Genomic DNA, 12,125 nt, shown 5'->3' with positions numbered 1-12,125 from the left:
ATTGTTTTGTTTTGTTTTCGTTCGTTTGTTTTTTTAAGCCCCGCCTTTCCTGGAGTTGCTGGACCGTGGGAAAGCACGGCGAAAATGCGGAGGCGAATATTAAGCGACTGGATTGAGCCTACGGGGGGCGTGGCCTGAGGTGCTGGTTCGGATTTGGCTTGGGGTGTACCGGCTTCATCACCCGATATTTTGGTTGGCAGATTCGTCCCTCGCCGCTGGAATTTCCTCCTGTCTTACGGTTTAAAAAAAGAAAAAGAAGGAAAGAAAACAACACAGATAGTATATCCCTCTGGGCTCGTATATTTCAATACATAGTATTAAATTATGTTTTAAGCAACACTATCCAGGTACAGAGAGCTATTGATGAAATTGCAGCCTGCAAATGGAAGGCTAAAGCCTAACAAGTAAGGGGGCTTAGGCTTCGTCTCCAGGCAGAGGATTCTCCTGTCAGCATCCTACATCTATATTCATATATTTGACACAGCTCCTCTCACTTTTCAAGTTCTCTATCCTTATACCTCTTTATTCATCAATTTGCTTAATCCCACCAAGTAGATATTTTTATTTCTATCAACTCCATCTCCGTCACCTGGACTCGTGACGAATGTGTGGGTCCAAACATTTTTAGCTCTCCAGATTGGGGGCGAAGGGGCGGTTGAAGATCGCGCTTGCGCGCTGCTCTGGGAGACGGCGTCCACCTCGCCCCGCCCCTCAAATTCTGCAGTTCCGGCTTCGCAGATTCACTCCTCGCGTTTCTTTTCTCCGTGGCTCTTTTTGTCTCTTGTTCTCGCTTCTATATCACTCACGAGACAAATATGCTTGAAAATAGCTTAAATTGATTTTTCTGCCTTTCTTAGTACGCGGCGTGTTCGCTGGCCTTTAGCGAAAGTGCGGCTGCGGACGAGCCGGCGCGCGCGGGGTTCGGCGGAGGCGCGCTCGGGTTCCCGGCGGCGACGACTACGACGAAGAGGAGAGCGGACGGAGGCGGCGCCAGAAGCGGCAGCGGAGCCCATGCCCCGGGACGGCGGGCGGACCCGGAGAGACAGGTCCGGGGCCCGGGGCATGTCCCCGGGGCCCCCGTGAGGAGGCGGCGGCGGCGGAGATGGAGCTTTCGCCGCAAGAGGCTCCGCCCGGGCCGGGCGCGAACAGCGACGCCGAGGAGGCCCCTGCCGAGGCCGGACCTCCCAGCCCCGCATCGCCCGCAGCCGACGGGCGACTCAAAGCTGCAGCGAAGCGCGTTACGTTCCCGTCGGACGAGGATATCGTATCCGGAGCGGTGGAGCCCAAAGACCCTTGGAGACACGGTAGGTGCGGCGGGGGCGCGGGAGCTGGTTGGGAGGGGTAGATGCAGAGCCTGGCATGGAGGTAGCGCTCGATAAGTTGCGCCTTATGATTCAAGGAGACAGTCGTCACTTTGGAGCTGGAGAGGAGTAGAGGAGGGGGTGGCTATCGAATAGGGAAGGTGAAAAATGGCTGTTTTATGCCCCCTCCTTTTCGGAAAAGGGATTCTGAAGGTGATCGTCTTAAGAATTAAAACGATGGGTAATAAAAGAGTCTGGTGGTTTGTGCGATTGGGAGGGAGGCAGCCTTTGAGTTCATATTTCCCCCAGAGAAGGACAGAGGGAGCGGTCAAGGGAGGAAGAGTGGGTCAATATTGACGCTGAAGGGGCAGACGCAGTTGTTTGATCGGCCCATGGGGGTGGAAAGAGGATAAATGACTGGTTTGTAAGCTCTGGGAGCAAGGGGTGGGAATGTTGGTCACTTTCTTGGCTGAAGGGAGGAAGAGGAATAAACGTGGGCTGTGGGTGGTAAATCCTGGGGAAGGGAAGTCGAGGTAAACTCCCAGGAAAGCAGAGTTGGTGGTCAACTTGGGGGCAGGCGAGACAGTCAGAGGAGGTATTAGGTATACGGGTTCAGAAGAAGAAAAATCATGGCCACCTCCCCCCACCCCTCACCCCCCAATAAAAAAAGGGAAGTGGAAGATTGTCAGTCATCCAGGGTCAGAGGAACTTTGGGGCCTGGCTATAGAAAGGTCGCTTTTGGTTGGTTGGTTGGTTGATTTTTGTTGTTGTTGTTTTGAGAAAGTTTGGGAATGTTAAGTCAGGAATTGAGTTACTGGTCAGTGGAAGGTGAGAGCGTTGGAGAAGTTTGGTGGATTGAGGTATTGGGAGAGGGGGCAAGTCTGTGGGTTATAGGTCCCCGGGAGAGGGTAGTTAGGGGTTAGAGGGTCAGGTCCATATTGGGGCTGGAGGAATGGGTTGGACCGTGGGACTGGGAAGGTGGAAAGTTGTGAGTCTCTGGGCATGTGTTAGGTGGATGGCAATGTTGAGCCCATTTCTGTGCTGGAGAGGCCTGGCAGTCTTGCTGGAGAGGCCTGAGGAGACCAAGGGGTCAGAGCAGCTGTGGCTCTGTAGAAGTTGGTCTGCTGGACCCCCCTGGGAAGGGGTAAAACCCGTTGCCACTCTGGAAGGTGGAGGAGTGGATGCCTTTGGGCTGAGGGTGGGGGTGAGCGTGGAAAACATGGCAGCTGGAAGCTGATCACCCAAGGAGCCCACTACAAATGCCACTGTGGCTAGTTCTTATTAAATAGAAGAGGTTCGATTTAAGACTCTTGACGCTGGAAGTTAGCCATGTTCTTGGACTCTAGGTCCCAGAGATTGGTGGTCAGTTTGGGTTGGAGGATGTGGGGGACTGGGGCTGAGGAAGGGAAGAGCTGAAGTGGACCCTGGCTGTAGCACGGTGTCCAGTCCAGGGGGTTCAGAACAGGAAGGGGAGAGACCTGGGGAGGCAGGGAAGGGTGGTGGTCGAGAGCAGAGGTCCAGGTCAGACCCCAGCTCTGCCATTTTCCTGTTTTCCTACTTTGTGATCTCAGGCTCATCACTTAACTCCTCCGAGCCTCAGTTTCCCCACCTGCAAGGTGGGTGACAGTACCATGTCATTCGGTTTAAGAGAGCATTAAATGTAAGAAAAGTGACTGGCCAGAGTGAGCCCTCATGAAGTTGCAGTTATTGTTAGAAAAATGATGGTGATCTTTTTAGGGGCCCGTGTAGAGGAGCTGGTCCTTAAGGCTGGGGCCTGGTTCTTGCTGCCTCAGAAGCTTCCAGGAGAGAGGCAGAGGCAGTGGTCGGTTTGTGGGCTGCGGAAGGAGACAGATGGGTTTGGCCTACAGGGTAAGTCGGAAGAGTGGAAGGCCATCTTGGCTGGATAAAGGTGGCAGGATCAGAAGAGAGTGGAGTCTGACCAGGGCTTGACTGCAGAAAGGTTTCTGATTTGAAGAGTGTGTGGCTTCCCAGGAGAAGGGGAGAGGAGATGGTCAGCTTGTGGGCTGAAAGATTGGTGGCAGGAGGCAGGAAGAGAATTTGGCACAGGTGGGGGTGGGTGGGAACTGTTTCTGGTCTGCAGGTTCCCAGGAGTTGTTTTGTAACCAGCTGTTTGGCTTTGAGTAAGCCGGTTTTCCTCTCTGAGCCTCTGGTCTCTTTCTCTGCAAATGGAGGTGCTAATTTTCACTGTGGGGTGGTGTGGGATTCAACAAGACTTAAAAGTTCCTGCCACATAGTAAGATCCCAGTGAATGGGCTGAAATATTTGGGCAGTCTTGGGGAGGCAGTGACAAAGTTTGAGGGGAGGGAAGAATTTCCCTCCGTAAAGAGGGGGTGTTGGGGTCGGTCTGGGAGGAGTTATGAGCAGGGTTGTTGACTGACCTACCTGGGCGCAGGGAGTGAGAGTCCGCAGGCTGGGAGTCTTGCTCCTGTAGCTTTAGGGATGAGCTGCACGGACAGGCCAGGACTCCTATCTCTCTCCTAGAAGTTGGTGGGCCTGGGATGGAGAGGTGATCACCGGAAGAATCAGTCCTCTGTCTGTGGGTTGGAAGGATTCCTCTGTCTGGCTGGGGAGAGGCGCTGAGGAGCTGGGGAAGGAGTTGGGTGCCCTTAGGCTTAGTCTGGGGAGGGGGTCATTGGCCAAGTGGTGAGTTTGGACAGTGGGATTTACAGGACCGAAAAACTGGAGGGCTGCCAACACCGAGGAGCAGGTGTGGAGCCTTTGTGCTTGCAGAGGACAAGGGAGTCTTTGAGTCCTGGATACTGAGGGAGGCGGAGGGTATGCCAGGCAGTAGAAGAGGAAATGTGGTAGAGAAGGTTGGCCCAAGGGGCGCCCAAGGGATCTTGGGCTGGGAAGGAGGGAGTGTGAGCCTCCGTCCCTCCCAGGAGCCGGGGCTAGGGGATTCCCGGAGGGGAGAGCTGGCGGGTGGAAGTGGTGAGGAGGGTGTCAGGCCGGTGGAGGCCATCTGATATGCTGCAGGCTGGGTTGCTTGCTGGTGGTCTTTCTCCCCTACTGGAATGGAAGGACAGGCACTGTGTTCATCCTGTTTTCCACCATATCTCAGCAACTGAAGGGACTCACAGGGCTAGTTGTTGAAAGTACGCCTGTGGGCATGTGTACGGCCATTCTGAAAGGGGTGAGGCCAGGCCATGTGTGGGCTCCGTCTACCAGAGTGTGGGACTGAGCGGTCTGGCAGCTGCTCTGGCCACAGTGTGTGCTGTGTGGCCTCGATGTCTAAGAGGAGGGGCTGAATCATATGGGGACAGGGTCCCCATGGCGAGCTTCAGGGTGCCCTGTTGGACTGGCCAGGTGGGCCTGGAAGGGGTAATGAAGCTTGAGGGGCAGGCAGGGGTTGGGGGCTGTGAGGGCAGGGGGCTGGCTCAGTACTGCCAGGTTGGGCACAGGTCTGTGGCTCTCCTGGCGGTGGGTGTGGACACCAGTGGAAGAGGGGCTAGCCAGCTGCACCCCATCCCACGATGGTGGGCCCTGAGATGCCAGCTCTTCCAGGCCAAACGGTAAGAAGGAGCTGAGGCTTCTTTGCCCAGTCCCTGCTGAGCTGGGGGTGGCGGGAGACAGGACAGGTTTGCAAGGCAGGCGTGCGGGAGGAACTTGTGATGAGAGCATGTGACACCGGCCACAGTCTGGTTGGCTGGTGCCCGCCCCCTGCCAGTGACTCATTCCCTTTCCTCTGACCTCCAGCTGGAGTCAGTCTTGGAGTGGGAGGGAGGGGGTTGTTTGCCCACCAGGAAAGTCTTCACAGAAGAGAGGGTGTCTGCAAGGTGAAGAGGTCCCCAAGCCTCGGGGCTGAGATGGGAAGGGAGCAGTGGCCATGATGTTCTTAAATGGGGACCCAAGAGTGTAGAAATGCCACACTGTTTGTCCTGTCCTCGTTGAAGCCTGGGCTGCAGATTTGGTCTTTGAAACTGGTTTGACAGGTAGACATGCACCTGTCAGTGGAGAAATGAGATTCTAGGGTAAAAGAGTATGGTGTTGCTGGGGGCAGGGAATGGGGTTTGGGTGTTGGCTTTGAGGCCCGGAGGCAGTTGTGTCTGCTCAGTTCTCCATCTGGGCCTGACTTTGCCTCGTGCTAGGCTGTGCCGTAGACCCTGCCCCTGAGCAGCGGTGTGTGCCAGGCCCTGCGTCTGTGCCTCAGCTGTTCTCTCGCAAAGGCAGGTGACAGTGGTAGCTCCTCACAGGGTTGTCATGAGGATGAGTGAAATAACGCAGTGCCCGATCCACGGTCAACGCGCAGCATGATTCCCTCATCATCAGTGTCGTCACCAGGTCTCTGCTCCCACCTACAGCCCCGAACCCATAGTTTCCCAGTCATCCTCCCCTCAGAATCCCTCCTGTTCCTCAGGGGCCCAGCCTCCAAAATGCACACCCCACCTTCCCTGACCAGGCATGGGGAGGAGTGTGGGTGCCAGGCCTGCTTCCGTCTGGTACAAGCTGGGTGGCTGTGGGCAGGTTGCCCAGCCTCTCTGAGCGAAAAGGAGATCAGCACGTCTTGGCCCACCAGCGTGAGGGCTGCCTGGTATGGTAGCAAGGGACCAAGATTTCAAATTAGACATTGTAGCCCCAGCCTCCCTGTATGCAGCTAATGACCCTGGATGAACTGCAGCTCCTGTGTGAGCCCAGGTCTCCTCAGGTCCTGGTCTCCTGGTCCCCGTGCCCCGCCGTCACCTGGTCATCTGGTGTTAAGCCCCTTATGGAGTGCCCCCTCTCTGCCTGGCCAGGCCCTGGTGCACCAGGATGGGGTTCGCTGGCTCGCTCAGACCCTGTCAACTTCCGGTGTCTGCGTGCTCATGGGGCCCTGATTCTTTCCACCTCCCACTTCCATTTGAGGGCAAGGATGTGTGGGAGCAACCTTGGTGACCCCGCCTGGTGCACATGGGCTTCGGGCCTGGGAAGGATTCTGGGAGAATGAGGTGTTTTCTCAGATTTGAGACTGTGTGGTAGTTAATCCAGTGTGTGCCGGGACAGAAGCTCTTCCCGAGAAGTCCACAGACGGGTTTTGGCATCCATCTGTGAGCCCCCAGAAAGAGCACACAAGGCCAGCACCTGGCGGACATGCGGTAAATAGTCATTGGATGAATCAACAAAAGAGCACGTATGCATGTTTCTGGGACGAGGTATCGTGTCTCTCGTGAGTTTGTTGCAGCTATTCGGCTTGGCGAGTATTAAGAATCACGGAGCCACATGCTCTGGGCTGCATCTGAAGCAGTCTCAGGAATGGGGACCAGGAATCTGTATTTTTACAGCAGCTCCCCAGGCAGTTCTGACACACAGCTGGGTTTGGCTGTCCTTGTGCTCAGGCTTCCTGTTTGTCTCAGGTGATCAATCCCAGGAATGCCCCTGGACCTCGGTTCACGGTGGGCCCTCACTGCATGCTGTCCGGCTGAGTGACTTGGTGATGCAGTGACCATTCATTCAGTGGGGTGTGGTCACTCAGTGTAGGTCTTAGGACTTTCAGATGTTAGGGATCTGGGGGGAGAAGACAGGCCCAGTTCCTTCCTCGGTTGATGAGGGAGACACACAGGGAACAGTTCTCATCGAACCAGCGTGCCATGGACTGATTAGGTGGGAGGGCAGGCAAAGGTGGTATCCTGGGGGAAGGGACATCTGAGGCCTCAGGAAATCACAGGAGTTAGCCAGGTGAGGAGCTGGGGAGGGTCTTTCAGGTAGTGGGGACAGAATGTGCAAAGAAGTGGAGGTGAGAGAGGACAGGAGGCTGAGGAACTGAACAGATGGCAGCCTGGTGGGCTTTGGGAGCCTGGACCTGAGGGCACGGCTGCCAGGAGGTGAGGCAGGAGCAGGCTGGGAGACTGGCCAGGCCATGGAGGCCATGTCAGCCTAAAGGTGGTGGGGGTTTTAAGATAGGGCTTGACTTGTGTTTTTTTTTTTTGTTTTTTTTGTTTTGTTTTGTTTAATTTTTATTGGGATTGTTCAGATACCATACAATTATCCAGAAATCCAAAGTGTACAATAAATTGCCCCTGGTATCCTCATACAGCTGTGCATCCATAGCCTTGTGTTTGTTTTTTGTTTTGTTTTGTTTTTGTTGTTCTTTTTTAAATGATTTGTGTTTTGAATAGAATTCTCCATTGGGGTGGGGAGTGATTTGATGGGGACAAGACTCAGGTGGGGAAACCAGGAAGGTAGCCATGGGTCAGGACTCTGTAGGCTTTGGCTAATAGCTGAAATTTGACTTCACTGATTGATTCATTCACTGTATCTGTGCCTCCTTCCCCTCCTCCAGAAGGTTTTTGCCCGTGCCGGCGTCTCCTAGAACACTTCTGAGGTGGCCGTTTCCCCTCATCCATTCTCTCCTTTGATCTCTAAGCCCCCGTTCCCCGTTCAGTTAGTTCAGCCTTGCCAGTTTGGCTCATCTCTGTGCCCCAGAACCTTTTGTGGTACCCGGTGCTCTGCAGGCTCTTTTTTGTTTGTTTCTTTCTTTTTTGTTTTATATTCATTTTATTGAGATATATTCACATACCACGCAGTCGAACAGAACAAATCATACATTCGATTGCTCACAGTACCATTACATAGTTGTGCATTCGTCACCAAAATCAATCCCTGACACCTTCATTATCACACGCACAAAAATAACAGGAATATTAATTGAAGTGAAAAAGAGCAATTAAAGTAAAAAAGAACACTGGGTGCCTTTGTCTGTTTGTTTGTTTGTTTCCTTCACCCATTTTTCTACTCATCCATCTATAAACTAAACAAAGGGGAGTGTGGTCCTTTGTGTGGCTTTTCCAATCCCCTTGTCACCCCTCATAAGCTACATTTTTATACAGTCGTCTTCAAGATTCATGGGTTCTAGGTTGTAGTTTGATAGTTTCAGTTATCTACCGCCGGCTACCCCAATTCATTAGAACCTAAAAAGGCTTGCCTATATTGTGCGTAAGAGTGCCCACCAGAGTGACTCTTGGCTCCTTTTGGAATCTGTCTGCCACTGAAGCTTATTTCATTTCCTATTATTTCCCCCTTTTGGTCAAGAAGATGTTCTCTGTCCCACGGTGCCAGGTTTACATGCCTCCCCGGGAGTCGTATTCCACGTTGCCAGTGAGATTCACTCCCCTGGGTGTCTGATCCCACGTAGGGGGGAGGGCAGTGATTTCACCTTTCAAGTTGGCTTAGCTAGAGAGAGAGGGCCACATCTGAGCAACGAAGAGGCATTCGGGAGGAGGCCCTTAGGCACAATTATAGGGAGGCCGAGCCTCTCCTTTGCAGCAACAGGACTTCCCAAGGGCAAGTCCTGTGGCAGAGGGCTCAGCCCATCAAACCACCAGTCCCCCATGTCTGTGAGCACATTAGCAACCATCTTGGTGGGGAAGCCCAACACCCCTGCATTCTCTACCAGCTCCTCAAAGGGGCCCTCTGCAGGCTCTTAAAACAGGTAGGTGGGTGGCTGGATAGATGGATGGATGGACGGATGGATGGAGCTACACAGCAGGCACTCAAAACTCAGTTCTCACCCTTCTCTTACTCCAGGCAGCTGGCTGGAGTGGGTGCCTCAAGGTGCGGGTGGAGGCCTGGGTATCTGCTGGCAGATGCCGGCTCTGGCCTGTGACTCCCGACACCTTCCTCCTCCCAGCAGAGCCTGCAGCCTGATGCTCTGTGCAGAGCCTTGTAGGGTAACCATTGGCAGGTCCTCTCTGGTTGGTGGGTGAGTCTCTCTTGGAAGCTGGCGCTCGGGACCCATTGGGGTCAGACTTGTGTGCCACTTTCATACTCATCTCCCATCTCTCAGCAGCCTCTGAGTCTGCCAGCTGCTGTCAGTGGCATCATCAGAGAACTGCTTGTGTTCTGTGCACCCTCTTTTTGCAAAGCAAAGCAGAGCACCTTCACAGCGGAAGGTTGGTGGAAGGTTCTCACTTGGTTCCCAGAGCAACAGAGCAGGGGGAGGGCAGGCCTCACTGTGGTGAGATGACCCCAGACACCAGGGATGTGAACCCACGGAGGGGTTGTGCTGCCTGATGGAGGCCACAGTGACACTGGGGATATTCACGGAGCTCTCAGTTGGTCTAAGCACTGAACTTGGATTTACTCATTTGATCTTCACAATAGCCAGGATAGTTCACACGTGTGCCAGCTATGGGGGGAGCTGGCTTCAAACCCCAGTCCGGCTCCTGAGAAGGAATGGTCTGGCCCTCTGATCTGTTTCCCCAAAGCCACCGAGGGCCCCTTGATAAACACAGGACAACCTCCCTGCCCCTGAGCCTGTCCCCAGATGGCTGCCTATTGACCTTCCCATGCCCTCGCCCTTCTGGCCCACAGCTGCTGGGTCCCTGTGCGTGGCCTGCCGTTCGTCAGCCCCTGCCTGCCAGCTCAGATGTCCCCTTCCCACGGTGCCTCTCTCCTCCCCAGGCAGAGTACCTGGGTTCCCATGGCACCCCTCACACTGTTGTTATTTGTTTGGGTCCATCTCCCCCCACCGGACCCGGAGGCTCCACGAGGGACTGCGGCCTATCCGCCTGGCTCCGGCAGGTGCCAAACCAGCAAACACATCTAGCAACCCTCGGAATGCTATCACTGGGGCTTCGGAGCAGTCAGGAGGCTTGAAGAAAGCCGGGGAGGGGAGGAGGAAGATTTGTTCTTTGGGTCCTGTGTTCATTCAGTCGTGCTTTGCCACCAAGCATTTATTGTGCCTCTGCTTTGCTCTACCATGTGCCAGGCAGAGAGCCTCCTGGCTGCTGCCCTTGTTCTCTTGGGCACCCTCCCCTGTTCTCTTGGGCGCCTTCTGCAGCCCATTCGCCCAGCAGCCACTGCAGTCTCTTTCACATCATGCTTTGTGACACCCCTTCCCCCCACTGCCTTTGACTTCCAATCCAAGGTCCCATAGCAGCTTAGGAGGCTGGCATGACCTGGCCCCTGCCACCCTTGCTGACCGCAGCTGGGCTCATCCTTCCCCTGCACTCACAGGGAAGCCGCAGTGGCTTCTTCCTTTCAGTTCCTAGAATGCATGGGGAACTCCCCACATCCCGTCCTTCTAGAATGCTGGTCCTGCTCGCACAGCTGCTCTCGCTTGGCTTTCGAGTACCAGCACATTCTCCCCCAGCCCTCCGGGCAGGCTCCCCCATCAGGGGGCCTGCCAGTGCTCTCTCTTACCCGCTAGAATGTAAGCCTCGTGAGGGCAGGGCTCTGTCTGCCGTGCCATTGTCTCCCCCAGTGCCCACACCACGTGGCATCATGCCTGGCACTGAGCAGGAGCTCACCATGGTTGGTGGCAGGGGACGTGAGTGTGACGCTGGGCTCAGGTGGCAGCTGAGACAGGTAGACAGTCCCTGCCCTTGTGCAGCCTTGGGTTGAGCTCCTGAAGAAAAGGAATTGTGGGTAGGGGAGGAGGGGCTGCAGGGAGCTGGGCAGCCTGGTGAGAGGCAGGAGGGCAGGACTGGGGCACAGACCTATCTCTGCTCTTAACTTGCTGGGGGTCGTAGGTGGTGTCTGGGCTCCTCTTACATACATGTCTGTTTCTGCATCACTCTGTGGGTCACCCCACCATTTAGGGAAGTGAGCAGTTCCCAGGAACCCCTACTTGTTGTGGGGCAGGAGCCAAGAGAGCCAAGGTTCTGGTGACGTCTGCCTTTCTACCTCAGTGGGAGGAGACCCGATTTCCCGTCCCCCTCCGACAACAGGGTGAATCACAGGAGGAGGCAGAGGGTGTTGGGGGTGTCTGGCCACCAGCCGCCCATCACAAGCTTCCAGCCTCTCTCTTCTTCCACCCTTCTTGCTCCTTGTTATGTCATCCCCTTCTTTCCTGGGCTCTGGATCCTTCCTTCCTGGCCCAGTTCTCCCCACTTTGATCAAAATGACCAGAAAGTTCTCAGTCCCCCTGGGAACCCTCTTCCTTGCTGGGCCTGGGCATCTGTAGTGCTGAGCTCTTTCCCAGCCCTGTGCACTCTGAATCGGCCCTGTCTGGGGACAGTTCTGTCTCCCACACGGGAGTGCAGTCTCCAGGAGGCGGGGCCAGGCTGTGTCAGTCACTGCTGTGTCCCGGCACAGTGCCACGCACAGAGCAGGTGCTGCGTGAGAGTTGTTATGATAGGATGGCATGGGGGTGGCTACAGGCAGAGCCCCCACGATGGTGCCCTCCACGGAGCTGTGCTCAGAGCCCCGTGTCCAGTGGCACCTGGCTTGCCTGGCCCTGGGGAGACTGCTAGGCCAGGAGCCCTGAGGGGGCAGCAGGTGTCGGGAGGCAGGGCCGTCTGCCTTACTGTGCCCACTGCTGCTCCTGGAGCCACATGCCTGTGCTCACTGGCCACTCAGCCAAGAGAATCCAGGGCTGGTACAGGCCCTGTCCCCATCTCCAGAGTCTGGTGATTGTTAAGGGTGGAGGTTTAACCTTGTTATTCTACAAGTGAGATGACAGGCCCGAGGAGGTGCTTAACCAAGGAAGGCCGGGCTGTCAGGACAGGGCTCCTGCCACCCCACGGCCGCCTTGCTGGCATTGAGGAGCTGCATGTCTGTGCTGCGGATACATGGTTGTGGGGGTCAGCTGGAGAGACCTGCCTGGCTGTGCTCCAGGCCCCCACCCCCACCCCCCAGCCCTGTCAGCAGGGAGGAAGTGCTTCCATCTCCCGGATCCCAGTGACCTTGGGCTGGGTGTGTCTTCTTACAGGGCACAGAGCCAGGGGGAGGCTCCTGGGGGAGGACGGGTGTGTGGCTCCTCAAGCTGGAGTGGTTACTGGTACTGGGAAAGGCCCCTGGACCTCAGCAGGGCGTGTTGATTCTTTTCTGACCTTAAAAGTAAGGTGAGTTCATTGTAGGAAAAAAAAAGTGGAAAATCTAAAGAAG

At 55.3% G+C, this 12,125-nt stretch overlaps 1 protein-coding gene across 1 annotated transcript in view; it reads left to right on the top strand.

Annotated features, from left to right (window-relative positions):
- Window positions 1-963: 963 nt before the first annotated feature.
- Window positions 964-12,125, top strand: part of PPP1R37 (protein phosphatase 1 regulatory subunit 37) — a 49,165-nt gene continuing 38,003 nt past the window's right edge. The window contains 1 exon segment of the mRNA XM_037820135.1: window positions 964-1,304. Coding sequence (XP_037676063.1) covers window positions 1,103-1,304 — 202 coding nt within the window. The 5' untranslated portion in view covers window positions 964-1,102.

Source organism: Choloepus didactylus, chromosome 27 (genome assembly GCF_015220235.1).
Source record: "Choloepus didactylus isolate mChoDid1 chromosome 27, mChoDid1.pri, whole genome shotgun sequence".
NCBI classification, from domain to species: domain Eukaryota; kingdom Metazoa; phylum Chordata; class Mammalia; order Pilosa; family Megalonychidae; genus Choloepus; species Choloepus didactylus.
This window is presented reverse-complemented; position numbering and strand designations above follow the sequence as displayed.